General features: G+C 38.6%; 1 protein-coding gene across 4 annotated transcripts in view; it reads left to right on the forward strand.

The window, feature by feature from the left end:
• FBXO42 (F-box protein 42) overlaps positions 1-13,980 on the forward strand; it is a 104,694-nt gene that overhangs the window by 9,886 nt on the left and 80,828 nt on the right. The window contains exon 1 of one of the 4 annotated variants that reach the window (XM_072751099.1): positions 3,058-3,207. The exons of the other annotated variants lie outside the window; for them this stretch is intronic. Coding sequence (XP_072607200.1) covers positions 3,133-3,207 — 75 coding nt within the window. The 5' untranslated portion in view covers positions 3,058-3,132. Of the gene's footprint in view, positions 1-3,057; positions 3,208-13,980 lie in introns of those variants that run through there. 4 annotated transcript variants of the gene reach the window in all.

Genomic DNA, 13,980 nt, shown 5'->3' on the forward strand with positions numbered 1-13,980 from the left:
TTATTATTACTCTTCCTTCCACACTTAGTAGCTGGCAAGATACCATCAACTGAGAATGAGCTACTAAAAATCCCTCCTAATAAGGTAGAGGGTTTAATTCTTTGCCTTTCATTGTAAATTTTCTTAGTAAAGAATTGGTCACCTCAGTGGTGGCAAATAAGTTTCTTTGCTGTTTCTGTATCACTGTAGGTGCATGATTGTTATTTATTATTTATTTTATGTGTAGTTGCAGCCATTAATCTTTTTGACACTGAACGTTGTCTAATATATGTCTCTCCCCCCCCTTTTTTTTTTTTAAGATTTTATTTATTTATTCATTGGAGACACCAGAGAGAGGCAGAGACACAGGCAGAGGGAGAAGCAGGCTCCATGCAGGAAGCCCGATGTGGGACTTGAACCCCGGAATCCGGGATCACGCCCTGAGCCAAAGAAGGATGCTCAACTCCTTCTAGGGAGCCACTCAGGTGTCCCTAGTATATGACTCTTTAAGCTCTGGGTGTCCCTTGACATGCCCCCATTGATCTTTGGATTGTTTTCTGTCACAAGATATTCCACAGTCACCTTGTACTTTCCCTGTTCTTGACTGAAATCAGTCATTTTTTCTAGGAAAATCTAGTTTCTTTTATGAAGAATGTCATTTGAAACCCAAGATCTGAGAGCTAGGAATGCTTATTGCTACTGGGTCTTCAGTATTTCTAGATCCTTTCAATGGGCAGAATTGGAAAATGTTTTTTAGATAAAAACTTCATATTGCTGTTTACAGTTTAATTTGAACATATTGGAAGGTTTTTTTCTTTAGATTTTATATTTGTCTCTTTTTAGCTGGAAATCTTGGTTTTTAAGTACCATTCACACTTATTTGCTTTATCTTACAATAGATGTAAGAAATTTTAAAAATATAGTATCCATGGGGCAGCCCAGGTGGCTCAGCAGTTTAGCACCACCTTTGCCCCAGGGTGTGATCCTGGAGACCCATGATCTAGTCCCACTTTGTAGGGCTCTCTGCATGGAGCCTGCTTCTCCGTCTGCCTGTGTCTCTGCCTCTCTCTCTCTCTCTATCTCTGTGTCTCTCAAGAATAAATAAAATCTTAAAATATATAAATATATATATATATCCATATTACTAACAAAATTACTGAGGCAAATTTAAGATTCCTTTGTGATTCTTTTTATCCTTAACATTCATTCTGTCAGGATCCAGTCAAGAGGATGGAAAATGTACTAGATATTCAAATGGAGATTCATAACTGTAGGGTGAAACTGTCATCTCAAGAGTTGGAGGAACCTAAGGGATAGATGGTATTACCAGAACTTTTATTTTTATTTTTTTTTATATTTAAGATTTTATTTATTCATGAGAGACACAGAGAGAGAGAGAGGCAGAGGGAAAAGCAGGCTCCATTTAGGGAGCCCAATGTGGGACTTGATCCCAGGACTCCAGGATCACAACCTGAGCCAAAGGCAGATGCCCAACTGCTGAGCCACCCAGGCATTCCTTTACCAGAACTTTTAAAGAATATGGAGGAAGGATGAAGTCCTGCTGCCACTTTCAGAGCTGGGACCACGAGGAGTGGTTGCCATGATGTGCTACATCGTTGGTACTTGGACTCTCCTAATTTTTGTTAGTTTTTGGTTTATCCTTTCAGTGTTTCTTTTTGCAAGAATAAGCAAATATTGGGATCCCTGGGTGGCTCAGTGGTTTAGCGCCTGCCTTTGGCCCAGGGCGCGATCCTGGAGTCCCGGGATCAAGTCCTGTGTCGGGCTCCATGCCGGGAGCCTGCTTCTCCCTCTGCCTGTGTCTCTGCCTCTCTTTCTCTCTGTGTGTCTATCATGAATAAATAAATAAAATCTTAAAAAAAAGAATAAGCAAATATCTGCATATATTCATTTTTCTTCTTTTTTACACGAAAGGTTGTCATAGTATGTACACTGTTCAGCACCTTTCTCTCTTGCTGTATCTAGGAAATCATGCCATACTGGAACAGAGGTAATCCTTCATCTTTTTTGCAGTTTTGTTGCGTGGATGTGCTGGATTTGTTCATCTAGCTAGTCTTTGATAAATATCAATAAGTAATGCTTTACTGCCACTCTTTTGAAAGTAGATTTTGGTATGATGTGTTAGAAGGAGCACTGAGCTGAAAAACAAAAGACACAGGTTCTGTTTTGCCAACAATTACCTGCACAACCTTAGGAAGTTGCATGTTTTCTGACTTCAGTTTCTCCTTATCGTTTAAAGGGTTCGATTGTTCTGTAATCTCTAAGATCTCCTACTATAATATATTTTTCTAGAAATTTTATTAGCCATATTTTATTATTTTATTATTTTTTATTTTTAAAAAGATTTTATTTATTTATTCAGGAGAGACATAGAGAGAGGCAGAGACATAGGCAGAAGGAGGAGAAGCAGCTCCCTGCAGGAGCCCAATGTGGTACTCGATTCCGGAACTCCAGGTTCACGTCCTGAGCCACCCAGGCGTCCCTGTTAGACATATTTTAAAGCTATTGCTCAGTGAAGCATGCAAGACATAGAAGCATGTAAATGAGAATGTCAGGTCAAGTTTTAAAAGCACTACTTTGTAGAGACTTCCAAATAGATTGATGGGGCCAGAGAATAAAATCAGGGAAGTTAGATGTTAGATACATGTTAACTATAGTAGTTTAAATAACAATGAGCAGCATCATAACAGAGGGAATAACAATAAAGGGAAGGCTAATTTGAAGAATGAACTAATGGGGGAAGATAAAAGTCTGTATGCAAGATACTGTGAAATGGAACATGTTAGAGTTATTTTTTGAGAATTATTTTAAATTAATTTCGAAGCCTGATTTATACTCTCCTTTTAAAAAATGGAATCATAGAATTCGATTCAAATTCTGGTTCCTCTTTTTACAAAGCTATGTAATCCTGGGCAAATTAATTTATCTGAACCCTGTTATCCTCCAAACATGGACTGATAATATGCCCCTCATAGAGTTGACGTAAGGATTAAATGAAATAAAGCAGCTGGCACATACTCTCAATAACTGTTGATTCTCTTTTTTTTCCTTTTTTTTAAGATTTTATTTATTTATTCATGAGAGACACAGGGAGAGAGAGAGGCAGAGACACAGGCAGAAGGAGAAGCAGGCTCCATGCAAGGAGCTCGACATGGAACTCAATCCCGTGTCTTCAGGATCATGCCCTGGGCCGAAGGCAACGCCAAACCAGTAAGCCACCCAGGCTGCCCAGATTCCCTTTTTTAAAATTTAAATTCAGTTAATTAATATATAGTGTTTTATTAGTTTCAGGGGTAGAGTTTAGTGATTCATCAGTTGCATATAACACCTAGCGCTCATCACATCAAATGCCCTCCTTATGGCTATCACTCAGTTACCCCATCCCCCCACCTACTGCCCCAGCAGCAACCCTCAGTTGTTTCCTATAGTTTTCTATGGTTTGTGTTCCTCTTTGATTCCCTTTTCTTTAATCATTCTGAGACCAGCCACATTTTAATAGTTACTTAAGAACTTTATATTCTGAGTCCATAGACAGGCAATAGCATTGGCATCACCAGAGTTAGAATGCAGAATGTCAGGTCTCACTCTAGGCCTACTGAATCCAAATCTGTAGTTTAATGAGATCCACATTAAAACTTGAGAAGCATTGGAACCTTAAGAAATTGCCAGTGAGAGATTTCCTCTTTTTTGCCTGAGTTCCTAATAATTGGGTGTCTCTTTTTACCTTTTGGCAGGTTGATTTTTGCTGTGCACTATTAGCTGAAACTATTGTATTTATTTTTAAAGATTTTATTTTAAAAAATTATCAGTGCACACATGAGTGGGGGGAGAGACTGAGGCAGAGGGAGAGAGAATCCTCAAGCAAACTCCCTACTGAGCTCAGAGCTCAACAGGTGCCCTCCCACACGACCCCAAGATCATGACCTAAGCCAAAATCAAGAGTCAGCACTTAACCAACTGAGCCACCCAGGCACCCCAAGATTTTATTTATTTTTTTAAATTTAATTTATTTATTCATGAGAGAGAGAGAGAAGCAGAGACGCAGGCAGAGGGAAGAGCAGGCCCCATGCAGGGAGCCTGATGTGGGACTCTATCCCAGGACTCCAGTATCACGCCCTGGGCCAAAGGCAGGCGCTAAACCACTGAGCCACTCAGGGATCCCCCCAAGATTTTATTTTTAAGTAAAAACTTGGGCCTGAACTCACAAACTTGAGATCAAGAGTCACAAGCTCCACTGAGTGAGCCAGCTAGGTGTCCCTGAAACTATTTTAGGTAAAATATACGAGCAGGTGTTTAGAGTAAAAGTTCAACTGCAGAAGTCTTTACATGTTATTAAATAGTGTTAGAGGTTGAATTCTGCTAGATTTTTAACTATTGTGAGACATTCAGAAAAATGCATAAAACATATGTATTTTAAAATAATTATAAGCAACACCTGTATAACCACCAACCAAATCAAGAAAAAAAATATTACTAGTGCCTCAGAGGTGCTTTCAGTGTACTCTTCTTTTGTGACATCCATTTATCTCTTGGAAGTAACCACTGTTTTGTCTTTTGTGATAATTTATTTGCTTTTCTTGATAGTATTATCACCTGCATGTATATCTTTAAGCAGTGGTTTAGTTTTGCCTGTTTGTCAACTTTACATAAATGGAGCCATACTTTATGTGTTCTTTGTTGTTGTCTTTTGCTCAGTTTTAAGTAATTAAGCCCAAAAAAGTCTGACAAGTTTTGAACAATTTTAGCTATAGTGTTCAACCCTGATATTTAGTTGTCTATAGAGAACATCCATTAATGCAGTTTGTTTTCCCCCTATTTAAAGCCACACAGGAAAAAAAAAAAAAAAGCTACACAGTTGTGGGATCCCTGGGTGGCTCAGCGTTTTTTTTTTTTTTTTTTTTTTTAAAGATTTTATTTATTTATTCATGAGAGACACAGAGACAGAGAGAGAGAGAGAGAGAGAGAGAGAGAGAGAGGCAGAGACATAGGCAGAGAGAGAAGCAGGCTCCGTGCAGGGAGCTCAACCTGAAGGCAGGTGCTCAACCACTGAGCCACCCAGGGATCCCTGGCTCAGCGGTTTAGTGCCTGCATTTGGCCCAGGGCCTGATCCTGGAGTCCCGGGATTGAGTCCCACATCGGGCTCCCCGTGTGGAGCCTGCTTCTCCCTCTGCCTGTGTCTCTGCCTCTCTCTGTGTCTTTCATGAATAAAAAAATAAAATCTTAAAAAATAAATAAAGCTACACAGTTGTAATATGTAAACCACTCAGCACTTTGATTCTGAATATTACAAAATTGCTAATTTTCTTATATTTATTTTTGGTAGGAATATTATAAAATATCCTGAGTATCTTTTTTTCTTAATTAGACTATAGAACATTCTTTTAAATATGCATTTTTACATTTAAAAATTGGAACCAAGATGAATTTACTGAAAATTTGGAAGACATTTTTAAAAATTAAAGAACAGATGCTTGCTGTAACCAGTTCACAAAAGCAAATCCTTTTTACAAACTGCCATAGATAACTACTTTTAACAGTTTGAAATGAAACTTCTTCTGTGGGTACAAAAAAATTCATCTTCACATTTTTAGGCAGATACGGCTTTTTGAATTTCACAATATGTTGTAGAGTGTAAATTAGTACATATAGTTCCACCTCATTTTTAACAGCTGCTTAGGATTATGATTGTATCATAATTTATCTACTCTCCTGTGAATGGACATTGAGCTTGTTTTCTTTCTTTCCTTTTTCTTCTGTTAAAACAGTACTGCATTGAACATCCTTTTCACAATGTGCCAAGGTTTATTTCAGACATATTTCTAGTAGAATGTCTGGGTCATCTGGCATGTGCATTTAAAATGTTGACAGAAAAAATATTTAAAAAAAAAAAAAAAGGGGATCCCTGGGTGGCGCAGCGGTTTGGCTCCTGCCTTTGGCCCAGGGCGCGATGCTAGAGACCCGGGATCGAATCCCACATCGGGTTCCCGGTGCATGGAGCCTGCTTCTCCCTCTGCCTATGTCTCTGCCTCTCTCTCTCTCTCTCTCTCTGTGTGTGACTATCATAAATAAATAAAAATATTAAAAAAAAATAAAATAAAATGTTAACAGATAACCTTTACAAAAATATTTTAGGGCAGCCCAGGTGGCGCACTGGTTTAGTGCTGCCTGCAGCCCAGGGTGTGATCCTGGAGACCCGGGATCGAGTCCCACCTCAGGCTCCCTGCATGGTCCCTCTGCCTGTGTCTCTGCGTCTCTCTTTCTCTCTCTGTGTGTCTCTCTGAATAAATAAAAATAAAATCTTAAAAATAAATAAATAAATAAATAAATAAATAAATAAATAAATAAATAAATAAATAAATAAATATTTTAACAGGGACCCCTGGATGGTTCAGTGGTTGAGCGTCTGCCTTCGGCTCAGGTCATGATCCCTGGATCCTGGGATTGAGTTCTGCATCAGGCTCCCTGCAGGGAACTTGCTTCTGCCTCTGCCTATGTTTCTGTCTGTCTCTCTGTCTCTCATGAATAAATAAATAAAATCTTAAAAAAAAAAAAAGATTTTGGGGATCCCTGGGTGGCGCAGCAGTTTGGTGCCTGCCTTTGGCCCAGTGCGCAATCCTGGAGTCCTGGGATCGAGTCCCACGTTGGGCTCTGGGCATGGAGCCTGCTTCTCCCTCTGCTTGTGTCTCTGCCTCTCTCTCTGTGTGACTATCATAAATAAAAAAAAGAAAAAAGAAAAAGATTTTAACATGTATGGTTTAGTTTTCCTTCACAGACTTCAACTTAATTGGAAATTTTGAGTTGTATTTTATCTTTATTCTTTGTCATTAATCCATTCTGTTCACTTATTCATTATCTACTACCTGTTAGTTACTGAAGGTAGTAGACATTACACATATGACCCATACTTGGTGGGTCACCTTATTACATATGGTGGAAAGTGAAAAGGAAATTTTTTTTTAATTTATATATTTATGATAGTCACACAGAGAGACAGAGAGAGGCAGAGACAAAGGCAGAGGGAGAAGCAGGCTCCATGCACCAGGAGCCCGACGTGGGATTCGATCCGGGGTCTCCAGGATCGCGCCCTGGGCCAAAGGCAGGCGCTAAACCGCTGTGCCACCCAGGGATCCCTGAAAAGGAAATTTAAAGGGAATTTAGAAAAAATGATTCCTTGTATTTGGAGAAGTCGGGGAAGGTTTTCTGGAGCAGGTGGTGCTTGAGCCAGCCTTCAGGATAGGCAGGTTTGCACATATGAAATTGTATCCCAAATAGCATCAAGGACAAGCGATCACAGAGATAGGAGGAAGAGGGCTCTATGGAAATACAGTTTGTCGGAGTGATAGAGGACTAGGCTACAGTGGGAGAGGCACACAAAAAGTGAGATTTGACCCAGATTATGATGACTTTGAAGAATTATGCTAGCTGTGGAAACCAATTCCTCAAAAAATAAAATCTAGAATTACCATTTGATTTAGCGATTCCACACCTAGATATATATCCATAAACATTGAAGCAGGAATTCAGACAGATATTTGTGCACCAGCATCCATAATAGCATATTCACAGTAGCCTAGAGGAGAAAAGAACCCAAATGTCCATTGAGGGATGAATATTAAAATACAATATTACAGTATTCTGTATAATGGAATATTATTCAGCCTTAGAAAGGAACGAAATTCTGACAGATACTACCACATGGATGAAGATTGAAGATGTTACACTAATGGAAATAAGCCAGACACAGAAGGAAAAATACGGTGTCATTCTAACTATATGAGCAGTCCAATTCATAGAGACAAAGTTGGGCGGGGTTTACTGGGGGCTGAGAGGAGGGGAGAAATGTGGAGTTTGTGCTTAATGGGTATGGAATTTCTGTTTGGGATGATGATGTTTGGAGATGAATAGTAGTGATGTTTGTACCATGTGAATGCACTTTTGCCATTGAAATATATACTTAAAATGATTAAAACGTCCTATGTTATGTGTATCTTAAAATTTAAGATAAATGGAATACTAAAGAGCTTGAATATTAAAGAAAAAACATTTAGTAATCAGTTTTTTTACTGAAGTATAATTAACATACAATGTCATACTAGTTTCAGGTGTGCAATGTTGATTTGATTCTGTACATTACTCAGTGCTTATCCACAATAAGTGTAGTCACCACCATCTGTCCCTGTACAAAACTACTACAAATTACTGGCTATATTCCTTATGCTGTACTTTTCATCTCTGTGACTTATTTACTTATTTAAAGATTTTATTTATTTGAGAGGTAGAGAGAGAGAAAATGAGGGGGAGGGGCACTGGGAGAGGGAGAGGCAGGCTCCCCACTGAGCAGAGAGCCTGATGCGGGACTCAATCCCAGGACTCTGGGATCATGACCTGAGCTGAAGGCAGATGACTAACCAAAGGTAGGTGCCCTGAGTTATTTTTGTATTTTTGAAGTTTGTATCTTTTAATCCCTTTATTTCAGCCCATCCCCCACTTGATGAAAGTTTTTGATCCAGGTTTGCACCATAAAAATTAATCCTGAAATAAAGAACAAATTGGAGGGATGCGTGGGTGGCTTAGTGGAGTGTGCGACTCTTGACCTCAAGGTCATGAGTTTGAGCCCCACATTGGGTGTAGATTACTTTAAAAAGAAGAAGAAGAAGAAATCGGCCAAGGAAGGAGTTAGCAGTGAAAAATCAGCTCTTCTTTATTATAGTAGATTAGCTAGGAAATGACTTGGGCCTGGGGTTCCTGGGTGGCTCAGTCAGTTAAGCATCTGCTTTTGCCTTGGGTCATGATCTCAGGGTCCTGAAATTGAGCCCCTTGTCAGGTTTGGAGCAGGGAGTCTACTTCCCCCTCCCTCTGCCTCTCCCCCTCTTTGTGTTCTCTCTCTCTGTATCAAATAAATAAACCTTAAAAAAAAGAAAGATGATTTGGGCCTCTAGGGCAGCAGTGGAGAAAAGTTAGAACAAGAGTGAATGTGGGGGATGTTTATTTTGTTTTTTAAAAGATTTATTTATTTTTTTTAGAGAGTGGGGGGAGAGGGGCAGAGTGAGAGGAGAGAGAATCTCAAGCCGACTCTGTGCTGAGATTACCGTATGAGCCAAAATCAAGAATTGAGCTCTTAACCAACTGAGCAACCCAGATGCCCTGAATTCAGGAGATGTTTGACAACTAATTAGATGTGGGAGGAAAGAGAAAAATAAAAGTAAAAGATGACTGCTAGATTTTAGGTCAGGTAAATGGGGAAGATAAACAGTATGGGGAGAATGTCCAGTATGAAGATGGGGAAATGTCCAGTATGAAGATGGGGAAATGCAGTTCAGGAGAATCAGGCCTACAGATAAGTTGTGGAGTGATTTGCCTGTCCATCTGAACAAATGTTTAATTGAATCTGCCTTTGCTGCACACATTTGATGAATACGACAATCTGTATGCTCAAGGATCGAATGATCTAGTGAGTCATTCTCTTAGCATTTATATTTGAAACCGTGTGATTGCCTAAGGAGAAAACGTAGCAAGGAAAGAGAAGGCAAAATGGAATTTTAAGAGCCACCTCCACATTTAGAGTATGAAAGGAGAAAGAAACCTCAGAATGAGGTAGTAGAGAGGTAGTAGAGACCAAACGGAATATATAGTCATCAAGGATTAAACTGAATTTAAGGAATCAAAATAGTAATATGAAGTTGGAAAATCTCTGAAATTTGTTCTTCAAAATAAATTCAAGCTTTGCTATTTCACTTCTGTTTGTCCATAGGCATGATGGCAGTGTAATCTTAAAATTTTTTTTCTCGGGATCCCTGGGTGGCGCAGCGGTTTGGCGCCGGCCTTTGGCCCAGGGCACGATCCTGGAGACCCCGGATCGAATCCCACATCGGGTTCCCGGTGCATGGAGCCTGCTTCTCCCTCTGCCTGTGTCTCTGCCTCTCTCTCTCTGTGACTATCATAAATAAATAAAAATTAAAAAAAAAAAATTTTTTTCTCTTGTGCCATTTTTCATATTTTTTGATCCATGACTGAAATCGAATTACATTAGTGTGCCAGTCAGCTGTGCTTTCAGTTTTGGATTTCTGTTATTAAGCAGAAATTTCCATTTAGAACTTTTGTCCTTAGTTTTTACCTGTAAAAATATTATCTTCCTTCAATTTAAACTGGCCTGACTCATAATACTTTTTTATTTTATTGTGGTGAACATACATAACATAAAATTAGCCATTTTAGCTATTTTAAGTATATAGTTTAGTGGCATTAAGTATATTCACATTAAAAAAAAGATTTTATTTATTTATTCATGAGAGACAGAGAGAGAGAGAGAGAGAGAGAGGCAGAGACACAGGCAGAGGGAGAAGCAGGCTCTATGCAGGGAGTCCGACGTGGGACTCGATCCCAGGACTCCAGGATCAGGCCATGGGCCGAGGCAGGCACCAAACCGCTGAGCTGCCCAGGGATCCCCTTCACATGTTTATGTAACCAGTAACCAGTAAGAATTCTCTATTCTTACAGAGAATAAATAATATATTTCTTTTAAAAAACAAACCTCTTGGGCAGCCTGAGTGGCTCGTTGGTTTAGCGCTGCCTTCGGCCCAGGGCGTGATCCCGGGGTCCTGGGATCGAGTCCCACATGGGGCTCCCTGTGTGGAGAGCCTGCTTCTCCCTCTGCCTGTGTCTCTACCTCTCTGTCTCTGTTTCTCATGAATAAATAAATAAATAAAATCTTTAAAAAAATAAAAACCTCTTTCCTAGCAATTTTTTGTCTTTCCTACATAAAATTGATTCTTCTTGAAGTTTAATTTTTTTTTCATTTTTTTAAAGATTTTATTTATTCATGAGAGACCCAGAGAGATAGAGGCAGAGACACAGGCAGAGGGAGAAGCAGGCCCCATGCAGGGAGCCCGACGTGGGATTTGATCCCACATCTCCAGTATCACTCCCTGGGCTGAAGGCGGCGCTAAACCCCTGAGCCACCGGGGCAGCCCCCAGAAAAATATTTTTAAGGGCAATAAATTGTAATGTTTCAACTAGCTTGATCAGGTTTGTCCTTTTGCCATATTTGCTTCAGATTTTTTAAAAAAGGGAAATAAAAGACACAGCAGTTGAAATGCTGTGTTCCCTTTCCCAGTGCCTTGATCTCTCTCTAAAATAGCCATAATGCGGGATGCCTGGGTGGCTCAGGGGTTGAGCATTTGCCTTTGGCTCAGGGCATGATCCTGGAGTTTCAGGATCGAGTCCCACATCAGGCTTCCTTCAGGAAGCCTGCTTCTCCCTCAGCCTGAGTCTCTCTCTCTCTCTCTCTCTCTCTCTCTCTCTTTGTCTCTCATGAATAAATGAATAAAATCTTTAAAAAATAATAAAAAAATAAAATAAAATAGCCATAATGAATTTTGTTCATCATTCTCATGCATGTTTGCATATTTTAGTATATATGCATGTATTTATAATGTTATATAGTGATAGTATTGTGTAGGTATTAATATAACTGACAGTTTAAACAAATGACAATTTTTATTTTTAAATGGGCAATATTGTACAAATTAGATTCTGTTTTATGAAATCGTTTTTGTGATGTAAAAAATGAGTTGGTGAAGGAACGCCTGGCCGGCTCAGTTGGTAGAGTGTGCAACTATTGATCTCATGAATTAAAGCCCCTCATTAGGCATAGAGATTACTTAAAAATAAACTTTAAAAAGATGAGTTGGTGAAGTATGTCTTTCTTTACTGATGTATGTAACTTTTTTTTTTAACTAATCTCCCTTTTTATGTCTAAAGTTAATGCAAACTGCATTAAACTGAAAACATACATTCTATGAAACATATATAATGAAATATCAATTATTTCATTAATTTAATGAAAGTATTCATTAGTGCTGTAACTAATTTTTGGACAGCTACTCCTGCTAAACCACCATGGGGGCTCAGCAATGTAAAAAACTGCCAGTGTCCATTCTGACTAGAAAACTTGAAAATTTAAGATAAATAGAAGAGTCCGAGGAACTCTTTGCATCTTTGCAATGTAAATGACTGACATCTTGATAATTACAAATGTGAAATCAGTACCCCTGTGAATGTTATTAATAATTAAATTATTTTTAACCTCTAAATCTTATTTTGCCACTCCCGATGAATATGTGTGTATCTATATATGTATGAATGGATGTATGCATGTATGTTATTTTGCATTTCTTTCTAAATTAGGTTCTGGTAGACAGCAGAACATTTGTAGATATTGGTGTAACTGTGTTGTTTAAAGTCTGAAGAATGGGGCAGCCTGGGTGGTTCAGCAGTTTAGCGCCGCCTTCAGCCCCGGTTGTGATCCTGGAGACCCGGGATCAAGTCCCATGTCAGGCTCCCTGCATGGAGCCTGCTTCTCCCTATGTCTCTGCCTCTCTGTGTGTGTGTGTGTGTGTGTCTCTCATGAATTAAAAAAAAAAAAAAAAATCTGAAGAATAGGGACACCTGGGTGGCTCAGCAGTTGAGCGTCTGCCTTTGGCTCAGGGTGTGATTTCCTGAGTCCTAGGATTGAGTCCCACGTTAGGCTCCCTGCGTGGAGCCTGCTTCTGTCTCTGCCTATGTCTCTGCCTCTCTCTGTGTCTCTCATGAATAAATAAAATCTTAAAAAAAAAATTCTGAAGAATAATTTTTTTCCTTCAATTCTTTTAAATTTGCAAATAGATCCTGGTTCTGGCCAAAGCATTATGCAAATAGGAAGTAATAATGAAGATAATTATGCTAATCTATTTTAGTTAAGTAGACTTTTCTTTATAAAATTAAACACTTAGAACTGGGACTCTAGGCTTCCTTCAAGTACTGCTGCATTTTATAAACAGAACTTGTGGCTGAGCTGATCTTAAAGTTTTCGTTGTATTAGGCTTCCTGAATTGGAATACTTCAGTAAAGAAGTCAACTATAGATCATTTTGGAGGGAAATAAGTGAGACTATATTTTCTTTCCTAGTGTGTAATACAAGCAAATGAGCATTAGTAAAAATAAATTGCCTAGATTTACTGTATCAGTAGTTTCCATACTGTTTGTAAAGGACTATAATTAGAAAATTGTTTGCTATTGTAAATTTAAAATAAAGTATTTTTTATTTATATACAAAATATTCTCGGCAGAAATAGGAAAATTATTTGTACAGAGTGACAGTAACAAATGCTTGTATCAAAGTGAAACTAGAGATTCTAAAATCATTTGGAAATCAAGGAATAGTGTTACCTGATGAAAAAGTTTCAGGAAATTTTTATTTTTTTAAGATTTTAATTATTTGAGAGAGGGCAAGAGAGAGAGAGTGTGTGCACGTAGGAGCAGAGGGGTGAAGTAGAGGGAGAAGCAGACTCCTCAAGAACAGGGACCCCGGTGTGGGGCTCCATCCCAGGACCCTGGGATTGTGACCTGAGCCAAAGGCAGATGCTTAACTGACTGAGCCATCCAGGCGTCCCTTTAGGAAATTTTAAAGATAACAGTTTGAAGTTTTTTTTGTGGGATATTACTTGACATTATAGAATGTTTGCAGATATATGTTATTATTTCTCTGTATATCCTTTGTGTGTACAAAGACATCTCCAGAGGAGCTCTGACTGTAGATAGCATTATCCTCATTGGAAACCAAAATAAGTGAAACCAACTGATCCTAGGAGACTGTTTTACCTCCTTTTGGACTTGTAATATGTGGTATGCTTTCAATGGTTATTTCTTTACTAGACTTGGAGCTCTTGGTGTATGTGATTGTAAGATGCAACTTTTTCTTTGAATAACTTTGCCTTCCTGTGTAACAATATGGGGTACACTGTTTTCCAAATCAGTTTGAAATACAATTGAATATATTTACATTTTTGTATTTATTAAAAACATCATCCAATTTGTTGTTGTAGTATATAGACTGCTTTCCTCAAAGGAAATACATGTTCTGGTAAAAGAATTGATATATATGGTAAAACAAATTTACTTACACTACAGGCTTGTTTAAAATGTTGTACTTTAACTATACTTCTG

The sequence above is a fragment of the Vulpes vulpes genome, chromosome 2 (genome assembly GCF_048418805.1).
Source record: "Vulpes vulpes isolate BD-2025 chromosome 2, VulVul3, whole genome shotgun sequence".
NCBI classification, from domain to species: domain Eukaryota; kingdom Metazoa; phylum Chordata; class Mammalia; order Carnivora; family Canidae; genus Vulpes; species Vulpes vulpes.